At 40.2% G+C, this 25030-nt stretch overlaps 1 protein-coding gene across 13 annotated transcripts in view; it reads left to right on the forward strand.

The window, feature by feature from the left end:
- PCGF5 (polycomb group ring finger 5) overlaps window positions 1-25030 on the forward strand; it is a 143674-nt gene that overhangs the window by 58991 nt on the left and 59653 nt on the right. For 10 of the 13 annotated variants that reach the window (XR_004232501.1, XR_004232500.1, XM_031956024.1 and 7 more), the window contains one exon: window positions 12316-12608. Coding sequence is in view for 11 of the 13 variants with exons in the window: in XM_031956024.1 (XP_031811884.1) it covers window positions 12497-12608 (112 nt within the window). In the remaining 2 variants the exon portion in view is untranslated. Of the gene's footprint in view, window positions 1-9162; window positions 9436-9603; window positions 9942-10195; window positions 10259-10910; window positions 10985-12315; window positions 12609-25030 lie in introns of those variants that run through there. The other 3 variants (XM_031956030.1, XM_031956031.1, XM_031956032.1) reach the window with 3 other exon arrangements.

Below are 25030 nucleotides of genomic sequence, written 5' to 3' on the forward strand. Positions count from 1 at the left end.
TAGAGGGGACTTGAAAGACTTCTTCTAAAAGGTAAGGTTTTAGATGAGACTTGAAGGAATCCAGGGAAGCCAAAAGGCATAGATGAGAACAACGAATTCTAAGCTTGAAGGACAGCCAATGAAAATGTGTGAAATTGGGATGCGGAATGTTGAGGAACAGCAAGAAGGATTATTAAATACCAGTATTGTCTTAGGTATTATTTTAGGCTTCTGGGATAAAAATAGAAAATGAAACACAATCTTTACTCGAAAAGCTTATGTGAGGAAAACAATACATTACCCACAATTAAAATAAGAACACTCACAATTGAGGGGTATTCCGGGAAGCTAAGCAGAAGGGCATTCCAGATATGGTCAATATCATCTGTAATATAGAATATCTTGTATTTACAACAAGTAGATCAGTTTAAGTGAAATATAGAGCATGTAATGAGAAATAATATGATATTCTAGTTAATTCTTTTAAGTCCAAATGCAAGATTTTATAATTACTCCTTTTAAATTAAAACTTCTTATAGTCAATCCATCATTCAAATTTATTGATCTCTTTTGTGGTTCTTATTCTGTAATCCATCATATTAACTCTCCTTCCCAGATCTGAGATATCTAAAAATCTGATATTGTATGGCTTCATATAAGTCATTCATGGAAGTGTTGAACTACCCAGGGTCAAAGAGAAAGAGATCTCAGGGCACTGTACTAGAGGCTTCCCTAAAGTTGATTTTGTCCTATTAATCACCACCTTTTGGGCCTACTCATTAAACTGATTCTGAATATATCTAACTATCAAGCCCACATTTTATTTATGGGGGTGAGGGATCTACTTTCAGACACTTAGCAGACATTCAGGTGTACTCGGAAGTATGCTTATGGACCATTTCATTAACATTGTTCCAAAAGAAAAGGAAGCCAGTCTGTTCTTAGTTTTTGAGAATCCTAAGCTGGCTCCTTTTGATCAGTTTCCTTTTTAACATGTTGACTGGTTGTTTCTACACATTCTAGAACTTTGGTGATGGAGATGGGAGAAGGCGGAGGAGAGCTTTATTCAGTACTTGAAGGTTTGCAAAGCACTTGATAGAGCTCATCTCATTTGACTCTCAAGTCATGAATCAAAATGAAGCTCAGAGAACTTTGGTTTGTAGTCTCAATGTATTCACTTTGGAAAGTGAATATAGAATTATTTCTGTCCAGGCTTTCTACTTCCCTTCCCCAAAGTTTTACCAAAGGTTCAGCAGTCACATCTTGTCCAGTTCTTTTATAAAGAACTCTGGGTTTGGTTGTGCAGGTTCGGTATCTTGAATTCACTGAGAGTGCAAGGTGCCTGCTTAGTAATCTCACTTATTTGGGGGTTTAATTCCCTGGTGGGCTTTTTTTTGTTTTTTGTTTTTTGTAATCACTACCTTCCTTGGCAGAAATGAAGCAAAATGACAAGTAGTTCTGCCTTTTCTCCCTTTTCTGTTATTAAGGGATAGAAGGCAATAATCAAGTAAAGACTTCTTTATAAGATAAGCTCTTTGAAGAAGGACTTTTTCCCTTTTGTTTTTGTATCCTCATTGGTTACCTAATAGTCACTTATTAAAGCCTTGGTGATTGATTGAGTTCTTATTCTTTTATAAAGTAATATATGAATGAAATATCATGATGTAGCTCTTGGATTATAGACAGATTCAAAAACTTTTTCTTACTCTGATTTTTTTTTTTTTTTTTTACCATTTCTTCACTTATTTCATTCCTGCCACATGTTTAACAGGGCAGGTAGTGGCACAGTGTTTAGATTGGCCAAACTCCAGAATGTTTGGCCTGGCGTCGGAAGATTCCTCTTCCTGAGTTCAAATCTAGCCCCAGGTACTCCCTAACTGTGTGATCCTGGCCTAGTCACTGAACCCACTTTGCCTCATCTATAAAATAGCGCTGGAGATGGAAATGGCAAACCCCTCTTGTATCTTTGCCAAGAAAACTCTACATGAGGTCATGAGAATCAGACAGGACTGAAAAAAATGACTTAATAACAACTTTTTTTTTTTAATTATAATAATTTTTTATTGCCAGAACCCATGCCAGAGTAATTTTTTACAACATTATCCCTTGCACTCACTTCTGTTCCAACTTTTCTCCTCCCTCCACTCCCTCCCCTAGATGGCAAGCAGTCCTATATATGTTAAATATGTCACAGTATATCCTAGATACAATATATGTGTGCAGAACCGAACAGTTCTCTTGTTGCACAGGGAGAATTGGATTCAGAAGGTAGAAATAACCCGGGAAGAAAAACAAAAATGCAAACAGTTTACATTCATTTCCCAGTGTTCTTTCTTTTGGTGTAGCTGCTTCCGTCCATCATTGACCAATTGAAACTGAATTAGGTCTCTTTGTCAACGAAATCCACTTCCATCAGAATACATCTTCATAAAATATCATTGTTGAAGTATATAATGATCTTCTGATTCTGCTCATTTCACTTAGCATCAGTTCATGTAAGTCTCTCCAAGCATCTCTGTATTCATCCTGCTGGTCATTTCTTACAGAACAATAATATTCCATAACATTCATATGCCACAATTTACCCAACCATTCTCTAATTGATGGGCATCCATTCAGTTTCCAGCTTCTAGCCACTACAAACAGGGCTGCCACAAACATTTTGGCACATACAGGTCCCTTTCCCTTCTTTAGTATCTCTTTGGGGTATAAGTCCAGTAGTAACACTGCTGGATCAAAGGGTATGCACAGTTTGATGACTTTTTACATATAATTCCAGATTGCTCTCCAGAATGGCTGGATCTGTTCACAATTCCACCAACAATGCATCAGTGTCCCAGTTTTCCCACATCCCTCCAACATTCATCATTATTTTTTCCTGTCATCTTAGCCAATCTGACAGGTGTGTGGTGGTATCTCAGAGTTGTCTTAATTTGCATTTCTCTGATCAATAGTGATTTGGAACACTCTTTCATATGAGTGGCAATAGTTTCAATTTCATCATCTGAAAATTGTCTGTTCATATCCTTTGACCATTTATCAATTGGAGAATGGCTTGATTTCTTTTAATAACAACTCTTAACAACAACCTATGTTATGATACATACTTGATAAGTATTTAAGTTTAGTAGGAATTTTGCCTTGAGGGTAATTATATTCAGGTAAACAACACAAAAATTTATTGGTAACTCTGTCCTTTTACAATCCAAAAGGGTGATGACAAAATATTTCAATAACTTTTGAACCACAAAATGTCAGGTTATTTTTATTTTTACTTAATGTTTATAAATAAATAATACATAGGAAAAATCCTGGACTTTTTCCACCTCTGTGCGTTTGCTTTTAACGTTTAGGCTGGAATGCTCTTCTTCACTATTTCTTCTTGTTAAATTCCTACTCATTACAGCCCAGTTTATATGCTACTTTTTCTCTAAAGCTTCTCAAATACTTTTTTCTGGATTTCTTTAGCTGTTATCATCAAACCTCACACTAATTGGTGCCTCTCTAGTGCATCTAAAATATATTGTTATATATCAGTTATTTTCTGTCTTATCCCCCCCTTTTTTTTTTAACTTTGTATCTCCTCTAGGGCTTAGTACTATGCTCTACAAAGAGTAATTATTCAATAAATGTTTGTTTAATTGAATTGGATAAAAAGGAAAAGCTTTTAGTTAGATCTGATAAACTCAGATACAATTTACAGGTCTAAGGTTACATGGACCACATTTGAATTCTTAAAATTAATAAAGAAATTTTAAAAATAATAGTAACCTGGGTTGAAATTTAACATTTGCTTATCTGAAAATCTGGGGAGAAAAGTGAAATTATAGAGGACCACATAAATTTTTTATATAAGATATTGTAGTTGACTGTCATTTTAAGGTACATCAAATATATGAGTGAGTTAACAGTAAAATAAATCATAATGTCTAATTATTAATTGTAATGCAAAGAAAAATCCAAGTTGGAAAATGTCATCTTGGCTATTATTCACTGAGGAAGCTATCTTTATTTCATTTGGGGGGCATCCCTTTATAAAAGTTTTCTTTTAGTAATTCACTTTTTAGAATATTTGCATTAGGCATAAAAAGAATGATATCTGACCAAAATTGTGATTGGGTAGCTTGACCCTAACTGAAGTAAAAATTCAGCTAGAGGGTTTTTTTTTTTTTTTTTGTATCTATGTGGTTTCCCCCAAATGCCACCACCAGTGCAGATCTGCTACTTGTCTGCAGTTTAGTCTTAGCAATTTGTTTGGGGACATTGAAGGATTAAAATTTGCTTGTCTGTGGTGATATGCTCATTACATACCAGAAGCAAACATGTTCTTAATTCTGATTAAGTACCTGATCATTTGCATAAAAATGTTCAAGGTGGGGCTCTGTAGTCTATAAATAATTTGTCCAAGACCTCCCTCAGATTGGCCTTGATTGTTATACTAAAGAGATGATTTTTTCAATCATTTTTCTCCACGGTGCCCCATCTCTCAGCAGGGGCACTATTCTGTGCCCCTTCTAAGCCATGCTTAGCCAACCCCTAGAATTGTGTTTCTCCAATCATGTCGTTCCTTCATTCAGATTCCTGCACTGGGATTCCCACTGTATAAAAGTTTAGCCCCACTGAGACCGTACAAAACCCGCTGCCCCACGTTTTGTCAGTTTCATTCCTCAGTGTATAAAATTTTAGCCCCATACGGTACAAAACCCATTGTTGGTTTCATTCCACCTTGTTACCTGTCACACAGGTCTGTCCCTGCGCTTCTCCCTGTTGATTCTTTTCTGCTGCCTTTTTACATAGAACTTCTTATGCCAGCAAGTGCCCTTCTTCCCTTCTTCAACAGCTCCTATCTTCAAAACTGACATGCCTTGAAACTCACACTTCCTGGGAAGCATCTTTTGAAATCCTGACAAATTAATTTACAATTTCCTCACCAATCAGTAATTATTCATTCGGCCGCTAGGGAGCGCAGCGAATATAGCCCTGGGCCTGAAGTCAGGAAGGGGCCTAAGTTCAACTGGGGCTTCAGACAGGTATTAACAGTGGGACCCTGGGCAAGTCGCTTAACCCTGCTTATCTCCATCTCCTCTTCTGTAAAATGAATTGGAGAAGGAAACAACAAAATACTCCAGGATCTTTGGCAAGAAAATCCCTCATCGAGTCTCTAACGAGTCAGCACTGAAACAACCTAACAATAACAATTATCACAGCCATGTTGTATACAAACAAGCTAAAAAAGACTTAAAGCAGAGCTAACATCAGAGGATATATTAGAAGGGTCAGGAAAGGCTTCTTGCAGAAGGTAAGAATGTAGCTGAGACTTTCCAGGAGCCAGGGAAACCAGGAGGAGATAAAGTGGAAGAATATTCCAGGCAGGAGGACTGAGAGCCAGTGGAAATGAATGGAGGAAGTAAGGAGACCCGTCAGCAGGTGATGTCAGTGGCCCAGGTGTGAGGTGATGGGAAAGTCTGCATCCAGTGAGTTGGCAGGGTCGGGGGAGGAGAGTACTGAGCAGAAAGTGTGACAGTAAGCTTGGCTGGCCGAGGATGGCTGCGGCCTCAGCAGAAATAGGAAATAATTTGGGACATGCTGAGTTTAGAGAGTCTATGGGACATCTAGTTTAAGATGTCCTATAGACAGAGAACAAGGCCGGGGGTTCAGTGGCATCAAAATTCCCAGTTAGGAAATAATATCCAAGAGAAGGGCATAATTAACAGTTTAAAAGGCTGCAGAGAGGTCAAGAAGTATAATAATTGGGAAAAGGCCATTAGATTTGGCAAGTAAGAGATCACTGCTAACGTTTTAGAATCAGCTGGCGGCCAGTGGTGGAGCACAGGGCTCTGGAGTCAGAACTGAGGTTCAATCAGACTAAAGATGTTGTTTAATCCTTGTCAAGTCACATGACCTGTTTACCTCAGTCTCCTCAACTGTAAAATGGGGTAATAATGGCACCTACTTCACAGGTTTGTTGTGAAGCTCAATTGAGATAATATTTATAGAAAATGCACCACACAGTATCTGGTACATGGGTGCTACATAAATGGAATTCAATCTACCTCTTCACTTCAAGAGTGGCTCTTTATCCCCTATGTGCTGCTTCTCAACATAAGGAACCCCTCTACTAAGTTTCATATAATTGCATGCTGTTTCATGAGGTATTTTTATCAATCTCCATGGGATAAGCATAGACACTGAAACTAGGAAGTGTTTTCCTATTTTATTAGTATGCTCTCTTCCTCTCATTCTCATTTCCTCAGTGCTTGGCATAAGGCTCAGTATACAATGGGAATTTAATTCTCTCAATGAGCATTTAATCAGCATTTACTATATGTCCAGGCACTGTGAGAGATACTAGTTCCAAAGACTTGGGTCTATAATTCTTTGGAAAGAAGACTTGTAAATAAGAGTCTATAAGCACCAAGGATTGAACTGCTAAAGTTCTATGGGACAAATAAAGAAAAGAGGTTACTTTCCCCAAAGGAAAGGAACCGGTCTGTTTCATGAAGGAAGTGGTGGAGGAACCAGTGTTTGGAAGAAGGGGAGTGGGCAGCAGCCGTCCTTGGGTATTGCTGACAGTGTTGGGAGAAAAAAAAGTCCCTTTCTTCTCCAGCCCTATTTGGCTGTAGAGACAGAGCTAGTAAAGGCATGGCGATGGTGCGGGGCAGAATAAGAACTGGCAACAGGGAGGTTAGCCCGGTTTGGTTTTAACACATCAAGAGTATAAGGGAAGCAATGCTAAGAAGGTTGGTAGAGAGGTTGCAGAAAAAATAAGGAGGCTATTCTTTTCTAGACGTTTGGTCACGAAGGAGTGGAGGGAGCCAGGTGATGGCTTGAAGGAATGGCCAGGGAGCTAGAAGTTATTGGTTTTTAGGATGTGTGTTGGGATAGGTGTGTGTGTGTGAATTTCTCATTTGTAGGCTGAGGAAGAGCCTAGACAGTAAAGAGTAAAACATTGCCCGAGTTCAGCAATACTGAAGGAGCAGGGACACGAAGGAGAAAGGTGTTATTTCTTATTTAATTTTTTTCTTGGTTGCAAGAAGCTATCTTCTTGTTTTTGTCTACCATTCTTTACTTAGAAATATACCTTTTGCAAAAGGAATCCTTGGTTAATATTTTTGGAAGGCAATGTACCATATGTACATATGTACAAAAATCATATGTACCAGGGGGGGAGAAAGTTAGTTTCTTCTGACCTTTTTCCATTATGCTGTTTTCTCATGAAAGCAATTTGTCTATATTGATCCAAAGTCATTCAGTCTGTTTGGACAGTATATGTGAACTGCACATATTTGGTGGCACAATAGATAATAGTACCAAGTATATGTACTAATAATTAACTTCATTTGTAAAATTTTTCAAGAAAATGGGAAAACATCCATATATTTATTGTACTTTTCAGTACAGATAGTTGGCCTGTGAATGGTAATTTCTTAAAATTGGCATGCTGCCATGTATGTTATGACTTATTATAATGGGAATAGCTTCTATTACATATTTTAAATATACTGGAAATAAGATGCCTTTTCTTATAGTGGTTTGTTTATTCTCAGAGATTAAAGAAATCTGCAGTGAAATCCTTCAAGCATAAAGTCATTTACCTAGCCTGTTTTCCCAGCTCATCATGATTGGTGTAACTTATTGAAGCTGATCAGTTTAGCAAACTGGCAGATAGAGATTTATGAGGGGGTTCCCATTAGGATTAGTAAAGTAGCATTGGTGAAAGTTGTTTTTGATGTGCAGTGCTCAGATTGCATTTTCTTTTCCCTTTTCCTCTTCCCTGGTCTCAGCCATCATAAATTTAATTATATAAGGAACGATAGAAACTCTACTTATTCCTTTTAGTAGTTTGATATAGGTAAGATTTAAGGCAGCAATTTAAAAAAAATTTTTTTTTTGACAGCTAGGGTCACACAGCTAGAAGTGTTAGGTGTCTGAGGCTAGATTTGAACTAAGGTCCTCCTGACTTCAGGGCTGGTGCTCTCTATAAGCTACCCTGCAGCAATTAATCTTTAAAGATTGTTAAGAGCCACTTTAGGCTCCAGCATTGTTTTCAGCTTCCTCCACTGCATGTATACATCCATATTCAGTGATTCAGGGAAGAATAGTAACTGACTTGCATGTGAACCAGTGAGCATTTTATTGAGCCATCTACATATACTATATGTCACATACTGTGCTAAGTGCTTGATAATTTTTGTCTCACTTGGTTCCTGCAACTATGCCAAGAGATAGGTTATCATCTCCATTTTATAAATGAGGAAACTGGAAAACAGAAGTAACTTGTTCAGGATTACAGCGCTAGTAAATGGCCAAATTTGAACTGGGTCTTCATGACTCCTGGCCCAAGTCTGTTAACTTGTACCATTCATTGATCCCTGCCCTTAAAGTATATAAATGATCTATAGATGCTGTAATTATAGAGATGACATATATAGATGATATAGATGTACATATAACATGTATACATATTTATAAAATCTCTTTAATACATGCATCTATAGATCACCTTTCTCTACGTATAATTACACGAATCTATGTAATTTCAAAATCCATTTAGAAAGTACTATCAGCTAAGGGGAAACAAAGGACCCTAGGAATGGAGTGTCCCTTCAGCCAAGCTTTGAAGGAAACTAGATCTTCTGAGAGAGTTTATGAAGAAGGAACACATGCTAGTTACAGGCAAAGACAGTGAAATGAGAGGTGGGGGGAATGTTCTCTGTGTGAGGAACCTCAAAAATACCTATCTGGCTAGACTAGAGATCCTAAAGGGGGACGGGAAAGATAGTAAAGGGCTCTAAATGTTAAACGGTTTTATTTGTATTTGATCCTAGAGATTGGGAGCCATTTTAATTTATTGAGCAGAGAATTAGTTAGACCTCTTCTTTAGGAATAACACTGTTTACAAAGCAAAAGTTATATACTTTATTACCTACCTACTTTATTATTTGAAACATTAAAAAAAAAAACTTGTGAAGGAGGTAGTGTTTTCATTTTGCAGAAGAGGAAACAAGTTCCAAAGACTTGTCCCGGGGGAAATAGCTAGTCCAGAGGCCCGATTTGTACCCGTTTCTCCGGCCTTCCGCTGCCTGGGGATTGGAAGGGTGGAGGGGAGGGGGAAAGGAGGCTGCTGGTCGGGGCTTAAAGAGTAAAGCTCGGAGGTGACTGAATAGTCTTGTAACTTCCACCCCCTCCCTCTCCCGCTCCCGTAACGTCGCCCTGCCCCGTCCCTCAGGCAAACTGCCTTTGGGGCTTCTTTACCCACTTTTAAAATCCTCCCTTTTGCGGGGCTGGCTGGGCCGTCCCAGGTTCTCCCTCCTCCATCCCCTACCGAGGCAGTCCTTGGTAGTCACTGTAACGGGGTTTCGTCCGTTACGGGGACGGCCTGGGTGATTGTTCTCGAGAGCCGCCTCCTAGGTGGGGCCTAGTAGCGAGCCCAGCTGACTAGGCTACCTGTGGTCAGTAAGTACTGGCTTTACGGATGGCCCGGCGTAGGGGGGCTAGAGGTACCCGAGCTGGCGGCGGTATTGGCGGGGTGGGGGTGGGAGTGGGGGTGGGGGTGGGGTATCTCGGAAAACTAATTTTTCGTCTTGACCCATCATCCATTGAGACATTTCAATGACTTTTCAGGAAACAAGTTTCTCCTGGCTGCCAATGCCAACGGCGCCCGGTTCTCCCGACAGTTAGGCTAGTGACTTGTCGGCAAGTTGCAGATCGGAGGGCCCCCCGATTTCACCGAGCGCCCCGGATTAAGACGGACTTGGGGGAGCCGGCAGTAGGCGCCCCAGCCGCCCGGAGCGGAGGAGTTTCACTGGAACGAACTCTACAAGCCACCGGTGCAGAAAAAATTGCTCATTTGTGATGATGGAGAAAAACAAAACCTCGCCCTAAATTTAGTTGCAGCCACGCGTTAAACCCGGGGCGAGGCAGGGAGAGTGCGCGGACTAGTGTGGAGGGAGACTTCCCGGGTGAGCGGGGCGTGGGAACGCGGCCCAGCCAGCCCGGGGGAGCGGAGGGGGCGCGGCCGCGGCCGAGAGCGGGCAGCGGGCTACGGGCGACTGGGGAGCAGGACTGGGAGGGGGCGGCGGCCGCGGGCGCCCCCGAGGGCCGGCGCGGGGCGGGGGCGCGCTCCCGCCTCGCCGCGGGGGCGGGCCGGGAGGGGGCCTGGGCCAGGCCGCGCGGGCGCTGGGCCGGCGGGCCGGCTGGCGGTCTTTCTCTTTCACTTTCCTTCTGTGGGGCTGGCATGCTGCTGGCGGGCGGCGAGCTGTGCACTTGGGGCTGGCGGGTAAGGAGCGGCGGCGGCGGCGGCGGCGGCCCCGCGGGGTGAGGGGGGGCCGGGGCGGGGAGCGCCGGAGCCCCCGCCCCCGGAACTTTGCACCCAGCGGCAAGCGGCCACTTGCAGGCACCTGCCGCGGCGGGGGGCCAGCCCGGGACATCCCATCCAGCCCTCTGCAGAGTGGGAAGTTTGGGGTGAGGAGAGGTGGGAGGTGGGGACCCCCTTCTCCGCCCCCTCTCCCTTCCTCGGAAGGTGGGGCAGATTCCTAGTCGGGGATGAATGTTGAGAAAAGAAGCAAAATACCACGTGCTGAGCTGGCAGGGCCGGGCCACCTGCGCATCCTTGGGAAAGACGGGCCCCCATTTAGTACCCCAGCCGCGCCCACACCGTACCGGGCCGAATCACGGACACCCAGGTCAAAAGAAAAGACAGGCCAAGTCAGAGACACCCATGGTCTGTTTTTAATTGTTGTTCTACCTCTTTCCGTGCCTCATGTTCCATTTGATAGTCCAGAGGTCGAGTTGTGACTGAGTGCAAGGACTCGCGCCTGCCCTAGAGTTTTGGTGTTTCCTGAAGAAATACTGATTGGTTGGGATGTTGAGCTATGGAGCGCGAATTTGTAGCATATCAGTAAACTTGTTGCATTCCTGGACTGTTACAGTTTCCAAAAATCGTTAGCGCTGGATCCCCTCCCACCACCCCAATTCATTGATAAGGAAAATAAAGCCTAGAGAGGTAAGGACTTTGGTTTTGGAATCAGCAAATATGGATTTTGAGTCCTGGTCTCTTCTGCCTGCTGGTTGTATGACTTTCTCTCACTAATCTATAAAATGGGGATGATATTATTTACAGGACGCAGATTTTGTAAGGAAGGCTCTACATGAACTTAGGTTTTCCAGGATCCAGCTTCCTCTTGTGTAAAAATAGTAATAGTAATAGCACCTGTTTCAGTTGTTGTGATGGTTTAAATGAGATAATTTTTGTAAAGCGATTTATATATCTTAAAGTGTTATGTGTTAATGTTATTTATTTGTATTATATACATTGACATTGTTTGGTGCATTGGACTTGGAAGCAGGAGGATTGAATTCAAAGTTCAGGAGCTTATTAGCTGTATAACCCTTACAAGTCACTTGATTTCTTTGCCTCAGTTAACCTTATTTGTGAAATGGGAGAGTTGGGCCTCAATGATATATCCTTCTCATCTTAAAATTTGTGCTCTTCCAGTGAAGAAAAAGCACAGAAAATAACATTGGTGACAGTGTGGTAAGGTGGATTTGAAATCAGAAGATCTGTTTGAAGCCCAGCTCTGGCAGCTTAACTACTTCTCAGGCTTTGGTTGGCACCTCATTGTGGACTTCAGTTTCTTGCAGGTTGTGTAGATAATTTCAGAGTTCCCTTCAATGAATGTGTTATTTTCCATGGGTGTAGGTTCTAAGTTCTTTACATTATATTAGGACTACCTAAAGATGCACAGTCCAACAGTAAGTTATTGAGTGTTCGTCATAATCAATATAAAAGATCTGTAAATTTAATTCTTAAATATATGATTTTACACATTATAAATATTCAGGAGATTTTTACAGTAGATATGTGAAAGAGACTTTGTTAATATGCTATTTGCATTATTAGGAGTCATATACATAGTGATTTCAATAGTTAGAAATGAGGTTCAGTAGGAAAAAGGTAAAAGAATTGAAAAAAATACTTTTTTATTTACAAAACGTATATAAATAAATTTCAATATTCACTCTTGTAAAACCTTGCGTTCCAACTTTTCCCTCCTTCCCCCCACCCCCTCTCCCAGATAGTAAGTAATCCAATATATGTTAACTATGCAATTTTTCTATACATATTTTCACAGTTATGTTGCATAAGAAAAATCAGAGATATGCTCTTAATTTTGATAATTGGTATGCCACTTATCCTTCTTCTGAGTAAAGTTAAAACAGTTTAAAAGTCCTAATGTGTCAAGGCCAGGTTAAATTCAGTCATTCAAGTTACAGCTAATTTTGAAAATTATTTTTATGATACATAGTAATGTAATTTCATCTTAAATATTATAGGTATGAAAAAGCAAAATATCCAAACGGAGTTATGAGCAGTATCCTTATGAGAAGATTGATTCATTCAGATGTCTCAGAAAGTCCACCTACACAAAGAAATACATCAGCTCCTGTGATTCCACTTTGATCTACATAAGCAATTTCTTGTATAAGATACTCAACAATACCATCTACTCTTCGAATGGCTACTCAAAGGAAGCATTTGGTGAAAGACTTCAATCCTCATATTACCTGTTACATCTGTAAAGGGTATCTCATCAAGCCAACTACAGTGACAGAGTGTCTCCACACCTGTAAGTATTATTTAGGAAAGTATCAATGAAAATTAAGCTTGCTTTTAACATTTGTTTTTATTTTCACAGAATTGTAACTTTTAAAAAGAACTTAATTTAAAGAGGCATTTGTAAGTGCCTGATCATTCTGCAATGTACTGAGGATATTAAAAACAAAATTAGACAGTTCTTCTTCAGAGAACTTATATTCTGTTGTAGAAGCCAACACTTAACACATATATGTACATACAATACAAATCCAAAATAAGGGAGTAAAAGAAAAGGTAGTTAAGGAAGAGGGGCACTATTGGCTGAAGGGGGAATTGGTTGATGATATGGGAAGTTGGTCCAAGGAAGGCTCTGCATAAAAAGTAGTGTTTGAATTGTGTCTTAAGAAAATGAGATTTTATAAGTCAGAGTTGAGGAACAGGCACAGTCCTGGCACAGGGCAGCCAATACAAAAGCCAGTAGGCTCCAACCACATAGTCTGGGAAAGGAAGCAGGCTAGTGTGAGACTGGAAGATAGGTTTATGAGCAGGTTTTGAAGGGCTTTAAAAGTCAACCTTAAGAGTTTGTTTTAAGTTGGAGGCAATAGTCAGTGTAGTCCACCAAATTGGAGGAGTGACATAGTTATATTTGCACTTAAGGAGAATTATTTTGGCAGCTTTGTGGAGGATAAATTGTAGTACAGAGATGTGAGGTAGGGAGACGAACAAGAAGAATGTTGTGAAATAGTCCAGGTGAGGATTTGAATGGTGCCTGTCTGAGCAGGAAGAAAAGGTGGAGGGGGAGGAGGGGAGGGTTGGAGAGATTTTGCGAAAGTTGAAATGACAAGATTTTCCCAGTGATTGGATAGGTAGGCTGAAGGAAGTGAGGAGTCAGGGATATGAACCAGGAACACTGGGGAAATAGTGGTATTTCTGAGAGAAATGAAAAAGCTTGGTAAGAGATGGGAGAAATAATGAATTCTTTTTCTTTTTTTTTTTCTTTTCTTTTTTTTTTTTTTTAACATGTTGACTTTGAAATGTTTCTGGGTCTTAAATGCCCACTAGGCATTTGGTTTTGTAGGACTGATACTGGGGAGAGAGACTGAAGCAGGATCCTTAGATCTGTGAGTTACTTGGGTGAGATGAGCTAGTTGGGAGAGAACTCAGGACAGGCTTGGCTCTGCAGGCTGGAGAAGACTGGGGAATGAGGGACTGCCCCTGAAAAAACAGGGGTGTTCAGGAGAGGGGTAAGAGGTGCCTGATAAAGGAGAGGTGGAGAAGGCTGAGGACAGAGCAAAGATGACCTCTGTCCGACCTGGCAGTGAGCTGGTTGGTAACTTGAAGAAGAGCAGTTTGCTTGGAATGATGAGATCTGGAGCCAAATTGCAAGCCTGAGGACTAAGTCACAGGAAAGGCCGTAGAGGTGCTGTGGGCAGACAGCTCTCACTGAGGGTTTGGCTGAGAAGAGGTGCAGTGAAGTTCTCCAGGACTGGTAGAAGACCCAAAAGAAATTGAGCAGAAGATGACTAGAGAGAAGCATAAAGGTTGGATGACAGAGGAGAACCAGCTGGAGAAGGTGGCAGGGCATAGGGTCAAGGGCACATAGAGGAGAATGGGAACTGTCACAGAGAATGAAAACTTCATCAGGAACCAAAGGAAGAGAGAAAGGAGGGCCAGATTTATGGGATTTATGACTTTTTCTAGTAAGGAACCTTTACAGAGAGACATCATGTAGGACTTAGGGAAATGAGAGTCCTCTTGTTCTCTGTCTTGGTTAGATTACCTCTGGAGAAATATGTCCAGTTCTGGACATCACATTTCACAAAGGACATTTATAAATTATATAGCATCCAAAATTATAAAGGATATTTAAAACATGCTAGTTGAAGGGGGGGAAACTATGTTAAGACTGGAGAAGAAAAGATTTGGGGAAGCCCTAACGTTCTACTCTCTGAGGTTGGAAACTTCATAATATTTGATTCTTCTTTCTTGCTTCCTCATATAAGTTCTTATTGAATCAGTTGCCAGATCTTAACAATTCTATATCAGTATCTCATATCTATCACCTTCTTTCTACTTATAGAGAGGCTACTGATTACTCCAGCCCATTATCAACCTCTTGCTTGGACTATTGCTAATTGTTGTTTCTTTCTGACATCTCTGTCCTCCTCAGTCTGTTCTTCACACAATGTCCTTGAAATATCCATAAGAAATTGTTGGGGCAGCTAGATGCACAGTAGTTAGAGCACCAGCCCTGAAGCAGGAAGACCTGGGTTCAAATCTGGCCTCAGACACTTAATACTTCCTAGCTGTGTGACCCTGGGCAAGTCATTTAACTCCAATTGCCTCAGCAAAAAGAAAAAAGAAAGAGACTGTTGATCAGGCAGACAGGTTGGACTGAAGTTTAGGAGAGATGGAAAAACTCTAGATAAGAGATTTGGGAGTCATCTGCATAGTGCTCATTAATTGAACCCAAGGAGGTTGATGAGATCATTGAGATTTTATATTGAAAGGACAAAGTCATGGGTTACAGCTGTGAAAAAGGCATAGTGTAGATCATGACTAAACTGAGGATACTAGAAGAGATGGTCAGAGAAGGACAAGAACCAAAACAGTATCAACAATAGTAAGAGAAAGTATCTGGGAGGGAAGAGTTGTCAGGAGTGAAAAGCTTCAGTGGGATCAAGGAGGATGAGGACTAAGAACAGGCCACTAGGTGTATTAATTAAGATATCATCAGTAATAGCAAGTGGTCAGACAATTCTCAAAAGAAAAATGTTAAATTATTAGCAGCTAAGTGAAAGACTGCTCCAAGCTTGTTATAATAAGAGAAAGACAAATCAAAACAAATTTGACGGTGCATTTCATATCCAGGGAAATGGGAAAGATGATAAAAGATGCAATTAGTCAATGCTGGAGCAATTTCGAAAAAATATCCACATTGTATTGTTGATGGAGCTTTAAATTGGTAGAACCATTTTGAATGATATCCCCTTCCCCTCAAAAAAAAACCAAAAAAAACCCTGGCCAAATGTCCTCTTTCTTTTGACCTAGATATTTCCCTGCTAGACATTTGCCCAAGGAAGTTAAAGATACACTAAAATATACTAATACAATGTAATAAACTAAAATATACCAAAATATAGCTCTTATGTGATAGTAAAGAATTGATAATAAAGTAGATGCCTATTGATTAAGGAATGGTTTTTCAAATTGTATGTGAATAAAATTGCTGAACAATAAGGATGAAAATGAACAATGCAGAAAAGCAAGGAAAGAGTTATATGAACACAATACATATACAACACAGAATGATTCTAACAATGTAAATGGAAAGAACAAAAGACCCAAATTGTATAGCATTTAATTGTAACAGCTAACCTTGTTTTCAAAGAAGAGATGAAAAAATTCCTCTCTTTCCCCCTTGGGATTATTAGTATGAAACATTTCATCTACTACACACTTGGTTAGTATGAATTTTATGAATGGTGGCTTTCTGAGTAAGGGGGAGTGTGGTGGCATCCACTACTACCAGAGGCAGTCTATTCTAGGAATTCCCATGAATTGAAGTAATGTCTCTGCAAATGTCTACCAAATCCAGCCCTTTCCCTCACTAGAGCTTCTGTCACATATCTTCTGTCATATGTCTTTTGGACTCTCCAACTGAATCTCCAAACTCCACATGTCTAAAATGGAACATATCTTCTTTTCTAAACTCATCCTTTCTCTTAACTACCTTATTTTGTTTGTCATTCTTCCAGCTACTTAAGTATAGCCCCCTAGTAGTTATCTTCAATCCTTTATTCTCATTCTTCTCCCATCTTTATTTTTTTATTTATTATTTTTTTTATAGCTTTTTATTTAGAAGTTATATGCATAGGTAATTTTATAGCATTGACAATTGCCAAACCTTTTCTTACAATTTTTCCCCTCCTTCCCCCCACCCCCTCTCCCAGATCTTCTCCCATCATTTAGCAGTTCTTGTTGATTTTACCTCAAACTGTCACACTACAACCAGGCTAGTCAGGGTTCTTTCAAGATCCTGTTCCACACTTACAGAGTTAGTGAATTAATACTTTATATTCATAGGCCTTACCATTACCTCTCTCCCCTAGTTTCATTGACCCTCTATTAACTATGAGATAAAATACAAATTTCTCTTTTGAAAATGTAAATACCTGGGGCATCTAGGTGGCATAGTGGCCTCAGACACTTAATAGTTCCTAGCTATGTGGGCAATTGGGCAAGTCACAAGACCCTGGGCAAGTCACTTAACCCCAGTTGCCTCAGCAAAACAAACAAAAGAAAGAAAGAAAATGTAAATACTTTTAATTTTGGCTACAACGTGTTTCCTGATCTCCGTGTTCATGCACTTTACTAAAATTCCAGCCAAAGTAAAGTAGCCTTGCTCTTTCTGATCCTTAGAGGGCATTCTGTCTTTGGTTTCTATGTTTAATAATTACCTTTTGAATGGATTTGAGGGTAGAGAAGAATGTAAAGGTGACCTCTATAATTAAAGAGGCAAGACAGTGAGATGGGGGTGAGACTAGACCAGGGTTGATACTATTCATCTTCATCACCCAGTTGAGGGACTCACCTTTGCCTCTTGACTGCTTATCTCTCCTTTTATATTTCCTTACAAATCCCTGCACTTTGTCTGGAGCCTGACCACCAAATGCTTTCCCACGCCATCTCCCTTACACTGGTCATTCTCTTTTCCCCATCGTGATTCCTTGGGGAACCAGTTCACCTCCACACTCTTCCTTGAGCCCTTTATCATTTTGCCAGTTATTCCCTGCCAGTCATTTGAATTGTCTGAGGAAGATGCTGAAGATCACCTGGCAGGATAAGATATCAAATACTGAGGTCCTTTCTTCAACTCAACTGCCAGCATTCCAACTCTACGACAGAGAGCACAGCTCCATTGGACTGACCACAGTGTTCAAATGCCAAATGTACGCTTGTCAAAAAGAGTATTTTATGGAGAATTTACAAATGGCAAGTGTTCAAGTAGTATTCAGAAAAAGTAATACAAAGATACTCTGAAGGAATCTCTTAAGAATTTTAGAATTGATTGTATGACATGGGACATACTGGCACAGGACTTTCCAATGTGGTGTATCCTCATCAGAGAAGGTGCTGGGCTCCACAAGCAAAGCAGAATTGAATTAGCCCAGAAGAAATGCAAAATAACAAAGTTAGAGTCTGCCCCATATATTCATAGGGACTTCCTATGTCTGACCCATGGCAAAGCATATTGAGCTCGTATTGGTCTGATCAGCCACAGTTAGACATACTGTAATTTGACTTGATACAGTGATGTCGTCATCCTCTTTGAGAATTATGGAAAGCAACCAACATTGTCCTTTTGATCCTTATCATTTTGCCAGTTATTTCCTGCCAACCATTCATTGACTCTTTCACATGTGCTGCTAAACAAAGGTGGAGAAAATCAGGAACGATTCTAATTAGGTTCACCATAAATTTATGTGACCTGACTCCTCACTTCTGCTAGGCTGTTCTGCTTTAACTCACTTATTAACTATCCCACTCTCCACAGTAGTTCTTTCAGACTTTTTCATCCCCTATTAAACTTCTCATGGCTCCTTCATCCACCTTCTTAACTAAGAACTTCATGCCTCATATTTTACAGAAAAGATTTTTGCCATTTACTCTGGACTCCTCCTCCTAGTCCCATGTCACCAATAGTTCTTTTTTTCTGTTTCCTCTCCTTTCTAATGTGGTGAGATGGACTTATTTCTTACCCTTAACCTGTTCAAGCAATCCTGCTCCATCCTGTCTCCAGCAGATTGCCCCCTCTTTCATCAGCACAGTCACTTCAGTCTCTTCTTACTGGATCCATCCCTTCTCTATACAGACTTGCCCAGGTCTTTCCCATCCTTAAAAAACTTCCATCCACTAAGTGGCTTCCCATATGTCCTTTGCCCTTTGTGGCCAAACTCCTTGAAAGGGTATTTTTTGTCCTTTCACTTTTAACCCTCTCTAATCTGGTTCCCAACCTTATTCCCACAGAACTGCTTGCTCTCAGGTTAAAAGTGACCTCCTCACTGCCACTTCAGACGGCCTTCTCTCAGAATCCTGTCTGAGCTCAGCAGACACTGGCATGGTGGTCCCAGTCTTCCCGGCTCTCTGGGTGACTCAGGGCTGGTTTTTCCTCTCCTTGGCCAGACTCAGGCCAATCCTGCCTTCCTCCTGTCAGTGTCCCAAGCATTCTCTTGTCCCCTTGGGGAATTGCATGGCTTTATGGCAGGGATTTGTTTTTCCTACTCTGTGCTGTCTGTTCCCAATTCTGTCCAACCTGTGGTAGCTCTCTGACCTCCCCTCTCATACCCCAGTTACTTTCAGACCTCAACTGTGCAAAACCAGATCTGTTGCCTCCCCCCACACCTTTTCCATCTCTTATCTTTACCATGACTATGGAGAACAATCGGTGCCATCCTTACAGCTCCTCAGGCTCCTAGCCTGTTGTCTTCACCTCCTTACTCTGCACACCCGGGGGTAGCCAAGGCCTGTGGTTTGTGCCTCACAGTGCCCAGCCTGATCTCATAGCCAGAGTTTGCAGTGGTCCGCTGGGCAGTCTGCCCGCCTCAGGTGGCTCTCCTCTGTCCAGCCACTGATGGGCCTGATTCGCTGTTACCTCTAGCATCAAATACAAATCTTTTTTTGGCCTTCAAAGCCCTTTATCTCAGCCCTTTATCTTTATCTTTATCCCTGTCTTCCCAGCTTCCTCACACCTGACTGCCTTGTACTCTCCAGTTCAGTGACAGGGCCTTACTGTTCCACACACAAGATACTCCCCATCTCCAACGTTTTCCCTGACTGTCTCATTCTCTTCATCATCTCTGTCTTCTGATTTCCTCCCTTCTTTTACAGGAAGGCTTTCCCAAGTTTCCTTCTCTTAATGACTTCCTAATCGTTTCTCTATCTTTGTTGTTTTTTCATTAAATTGTGAGCCGAGCTCCTTGAGGGCAGGACTGTCTGTTACTTCTTTGTGTGCCTCTTGTGTTCTGTTCAGTGCCTGGCACACAGTTGTTCATTTGTTTTTCTGTTGTCTTCATGGGTCTTCAGGACCCATTCAGGTAAAGATTGATAAAGGATGCTGGAGTGGCTGGTCATTTTCTTTTCCAACTCATTTTACAGATAAGAAAACTGAGACAAACAGGATTAAGTGACTTGTCTAGGTTCACACGGCTAGTGTGTATCATGAAAATGAGTTCCTGATTCCAAGCCCAGCGTTCCATCTACTGTGCCCATCTAGATGCCACAGGCACATAGTAAGAGCTTAGCAAATATTAATTGATTGAGAGGTCTAATCAGAAGGAACATGTGTTAATCGTAGAATTGAGGCTGGTGGGCACAGTGAAAGTGCAGGGCAGAATAAGTCAGAGACTGAAGAGGTAGGAATCAACCTAGCAAGGGATTTTCTTTTTCATTTATGCCTTTGGCTCTGCTCATGGGCTGGATCCAGGGGATGATTGATCTAGAATTTGGGACACTGATAGTTTTGGATTGCTGAAGGACTTTTTGTTTTTCCTCATTCTTCTCATTGTTGAAAAGCAGAATCAGCCTCCTCAGGAGGTAGTGGGTTCCTCCTTTCCAAAGGTCTTTAAATAAATCCTGGATTATTTAACTACTCTTTAGTAGGTTGCTGAAGGGATTCTTGTTTTCATTTAGATTGGACTAGATTGTTTAACATGTTCCTCCCTTCTCTGTGATTCTGTACAGCATACATGTGTAATGTTCCTTCAATAGCTAATCCTACAATTTGCATTGAAATTTGAGATGTGGGTTCTCTGAGGTTTGATTTCTCCTATAGCTAGCTGCTACTACTGCTTTAGCTCATGAACACCCATAGTTAGTGAATGGTTTCCCAATAACAATCATCCAGTAGACTTAATTAGCTTTTAGCAAAGGCCCTTACTAAGATGGTACAGTAAGAGCAGTTCATATAAAACAATGCCAAGAGCAATACACAGTATTCATGAGGAGAATGGGTTTAGACCTAAAGTATTACGGTACGATAAGGCATACATGGGGTATCTAGTTGTGAACAAGGTTAACTCACAACTTCTGATAATTTATGGTCTGAAGTCATCTCCTTTTGTGTACAGGGGCAAATTCGATTGGGTTTTTAGGGTCTGCCTCTTTGTTGAATCTATAGCCAGCACTCTTGTCTGGGAACAGTCATGACATTTGAACCTGCCTTCTCTTCTCTCTCAGGTGAATTGTTCATCTTGTTCTGTATTTGCATTAATTGAGGTAGAAAGTTGGAATTTCCTCTCATACCCATATAATGTATCATGTTACACTTGAAGTCATTATTGATACAGTGTTGTGTTTAAATCGTTACATTAGAGAAATATCCATTTGTGAAAATGATTATAAGATTTCTTTTAGTGAGCTTCCTAGGAAAAATAATGATCATTGTTTAAACCAGATTGAGTTATCTTCTTATTGTTGGTAATCATAACATTAAAAGAATGTTGATCATATGTGTTTGTAGTGCACTTTCTAATTATGTGAACTTTATGCTTCATTTAGGAAGGGAAACTTGAAAAAAGTTGAAAAAATAGATCATAACAAAAGCATCTTTATTGAAAACTGAATACAAAGATAATAAAAGGAAATGATAGCATTAATATGCTAGGTTTGTTAAATCTCTTCATTTTTCATGTTTTGAGCTTTGTAGAGATTAATTGGCTTAGCTTTGTGCTCACTTGATGATGTGCTTTGAACCAGGGTCTCTGGTCTTTAAATCTAGTATTCTCTCCACTGACATGTGCTGAAAATTCTGTAGCTGCCTTTATTACTTCAGTTAGGAATGTTTGAACTGTCAGGGGTTTGAGAAAAGGTATAAGATACAGTATATAACAAAAAATTTTGTAAATGCTCATTTGGATGCCATGGACAGAATATCTCAAGAGAAAAAGTAAACCTATTTTTAAAACTCCAAGCACAAACATTTGAAGAGATGTATGATCACCACATGCATTCTAGTGAAGCAGAGAAAAGCAAAGCTAAATACTTTATCAAAAGAAAGGAGATTGAGGTCTTTTAAAACATAAAACTATTCAACCAATTATTTTTGTGTGAAAATAGGAAAAGTTCACCAAAGATCCTATATAATTCAGTTTAGGAAGACCTTGAATTTAATTCTAGAGGATAACATGCCTAATGCTATTCAAGTTTCTCAAGTTCCTGACATTTGTTCCTTCTTTCTACTAAGAGATAAATCTCTCTACTAAAGAGATAAATGTCAATAACAAGCTAAGTCAGCTTCCCATTCACAGTATCCTATCATAGGACCCAGTAATCTCATCACTTCTGCTTCATCTTCAGTCAAGAGCAATTGAACTTGCTTAGGTTCAGTGTGCCTTTTGAAAGCCTCTGAGGCCAAGGATCTCCTATGAATGAGAAGGATAAAAGAAGTCAGAGGTTAACCAGCCTTGTCCCTGTAATTGTAGATTAACTTGGTATTCTTTCTCTTCTCTGCTTGCCTTGACCTCTGAGACTTTTCCTGACCCATTAATCTTTGCTTGCTTTCCCCATGCTCAGCCTCTTGCCTTTTCTGATGCATTTTATAACACTTGTCTCAATTTTTTTTCTTCAGAATGTTTCTTAAGATTCTGACTTGCTGTTAGTCATATTTAACACCACAGTAGGTTTCCTTTTTTTTTTTTTCCACAAACCTTCTCTAGAGAACCTATATATAATCATGTCTTTCAACTTTTTCAGTACCCTATTCTTTAACTCCAGAAAGTTTTATTTGATATATTGCATATATTGTCTTAAAGATATACAGGGAGAAACCTTGACCTTCCAGGTCTGTCTCTTTTCCAGTGACGAATGTACGTCCTCTCTCTTTCCCCCTGATTTATATAAGCTTTACTGTATTACCTTGACACTGTACTGTAATCTTTCAGGTCTTGCACCAAGGATATTTGCCTCATTTTGGCAAGATGTGAAGAGGTTACTATAAGATTTCATGAACTTGTGTCTCTGGCCAAGTTTTTATGCCATGTTCTCAGGTTACTGCAACTACAGCCCACCCAAAGGTTAGGAGAAAGCCTCTCTTTGGAATTTGTGTTGAGATTTATCCTTTTTGAGTTTATAATTTTTAATGTTATTTTATAATCATAATGGGAATTATATTTAATTAAAAATTCCCTCAACAGAAATTATATTTAACAATTATAATGTTCTCTAATAATGACCATATTATATGCATCCAGAGACTTTTGTCCCATCTGTTTTTGCAGATAATGTACATTTAGTTGTATAGTAGAGTACACACGGAGTCAGAAGACCCGAATTTGAATGTTGACTGTGCTAAATTAACTGGCTCTGTGGCCCAAGGTCTTTTGGCCTCAGTTTCTTTAATCACAAGGGTTACAATGGATAATTTCCCAAGGTTTTTTCCAACTCTTATATTTTGTAAAATGTTTAATGAAATTAGTTTAATGGGATTATCTACTTTACTCCTGCATAGTTGCTACTGAGTGCTCCTCTTATAACTTCTCTTAATATGTCTTCTAGAATAGGGGTCCTTACCCTTTTAGAATTTATCCTGGACCATTTTCACATTTTGGTGAAGATCATGAACCTCTTTTTAAAATGTTGTTGAATGTATAATTGATATTGAAATGTAGTTAATCAAACTTTTTTAAAAAGTTCAGAGACCCTAGATTAAGAATACTTAAACACTATTTCCACCTTATTTCCCATGTTTTCAAATATCCTGCTAGCTATGTGATCTTTGACCACACCATTCCTTTGCTGACTAAGACAGTGGACCAGATCCTTAAGCAATGCTCCTTACTTAGGTCACAGGATCTTGGGATTTACCCCCGCCCCATCTTTCATGGACTTTTCCTGTGAGATGATGAGAATGTGCCAATTATGGGCTCTCTCGTGTCACATTCCCCAGAGTAGCCAAACCCTCTCTTTGCTCTACCACTGAGAGAGGAGGATGTCAGCTTTTGCATGGTCTACTCTGCCTGGAGCCACTTGGCTGGGGAAGATCTCCCAGGCCTTCAGAGGTCAGGCCCAGTGCTGCTGCTCAGGGAGACAGAAGGTGGCTGTCGCTTGATCACCACTTGGTAGATCTCAGCAACAAACACTGACCTTTTTCAGGTATGTCACAGGTTTCTCTTGTTTTTAAATTTTCTGTTCTGACTCAGTGTAGCTGGTATTCTCTTACTTAGAAGCTTTCCACTGCCCAGATGCCCCTTCTTGAATTCTTTTAATCGTAGAACAAAGGGGAGAAATTTTAACTCTAACAAACTCACAATTTAAAGAGAATCTAGGGATGCCTTTGAATAGACTAAGGACCTGGAAGGAGGGTTCAATCTTAGAAGCCTAAACAAAGTCAGTACTACAGAGAATATAATTCCTTTGTAATTTCTGGATAGTCTGGGTTGGAGGGCCAGTTAGATAACCTCCCAATAACCTTATCACCTCTCTCAAATAGGGCCAGGTAGAATTGCAGTTGCTTAACTCTTCTTTTGTTTATCACAGTCCTTTGGGCCCAGAGCTCCTTACATATAACAAGGATGATTGGGCCAGAGGGAAACAGTAACAACCCCCCACCCCCATCCCCCTTGCTTTAGGACCATAGAGTATTTTGTGAGCTTCTTTCCCAAACTCTCTAAACCCAGATCTCTTCATGCCTGTGTCTATGCCTCATGCCTATGTCTCGGGGATCGCCCGCTCTGGTATACAGCGCTTTTCACTTTTTAAAAACTTTGTTAGAGCTTTCAGGCTTTTGGCTTAACTCATCTCATCTTGAAACATAGCCTCCCAACCATATTTGAATTTCTAACGTTGTAGCTGGAATCCTTCTCAGTAATCCCTATCCTGATACCTTTGCTCACACTATGACATAACACTAAGACATTCATTTCCATAGAAAATAATAGATGTTGATATTGTAAATACATATCATCTTTCAATAAATGATTTAGTTGTTTTGCTAACTGTGTCCCCAAATTGAACCTGTTCTTACCATATATAAGAATAATGGTTGGAACTAGTTAGGGTTTGATAAATCTTTACGAAACAAAAGCATAATCAAGATGGATCCTTTCAGACAAAAGGTGACGTGATTGAACAAATGAGTTTAAAATACTGTAACTTGGTCATGTAGCAGTTGCAGAATTTTTTTCAAAGCAAATGTAGGAAGAGAAGAAACGTATTACTGACATATGATAAGACGCTCAACATTTATTATACCATTAATTGCTTATGTGGAGACAAAATGCTGGATGGTGTGAATTCAGAGAAGTATGGTATAGATCCTGTTCTCAGGGAACCTATATTAAAAAGGAGAAATGGCATGTGTGAGGACAGTTGTAGTAGAAAGGAGAGTGAGATGGGGTTAAATGGAGAGGGCCAAAGTCTCAGGAGACATTTGCAGATGAAGAGGACAGAGGGGAG

The sequence above is a fragment of the Sarcophilus harrisii genome, chromosome 2 (genome assembly GCF_902635505.1).
Source record: "Sarcophilus harrisii chromosome 2, mSarHar1.11, whole genome shotgun sequence".
Taxonomy (NCBI): domain Eukaryota; kingdom Metazoa; phylum Chordata; class Mammalia; order Dasyuromorphia; family Dasyuridae; genus Sarcophilus; species Sarcophilus harrisii.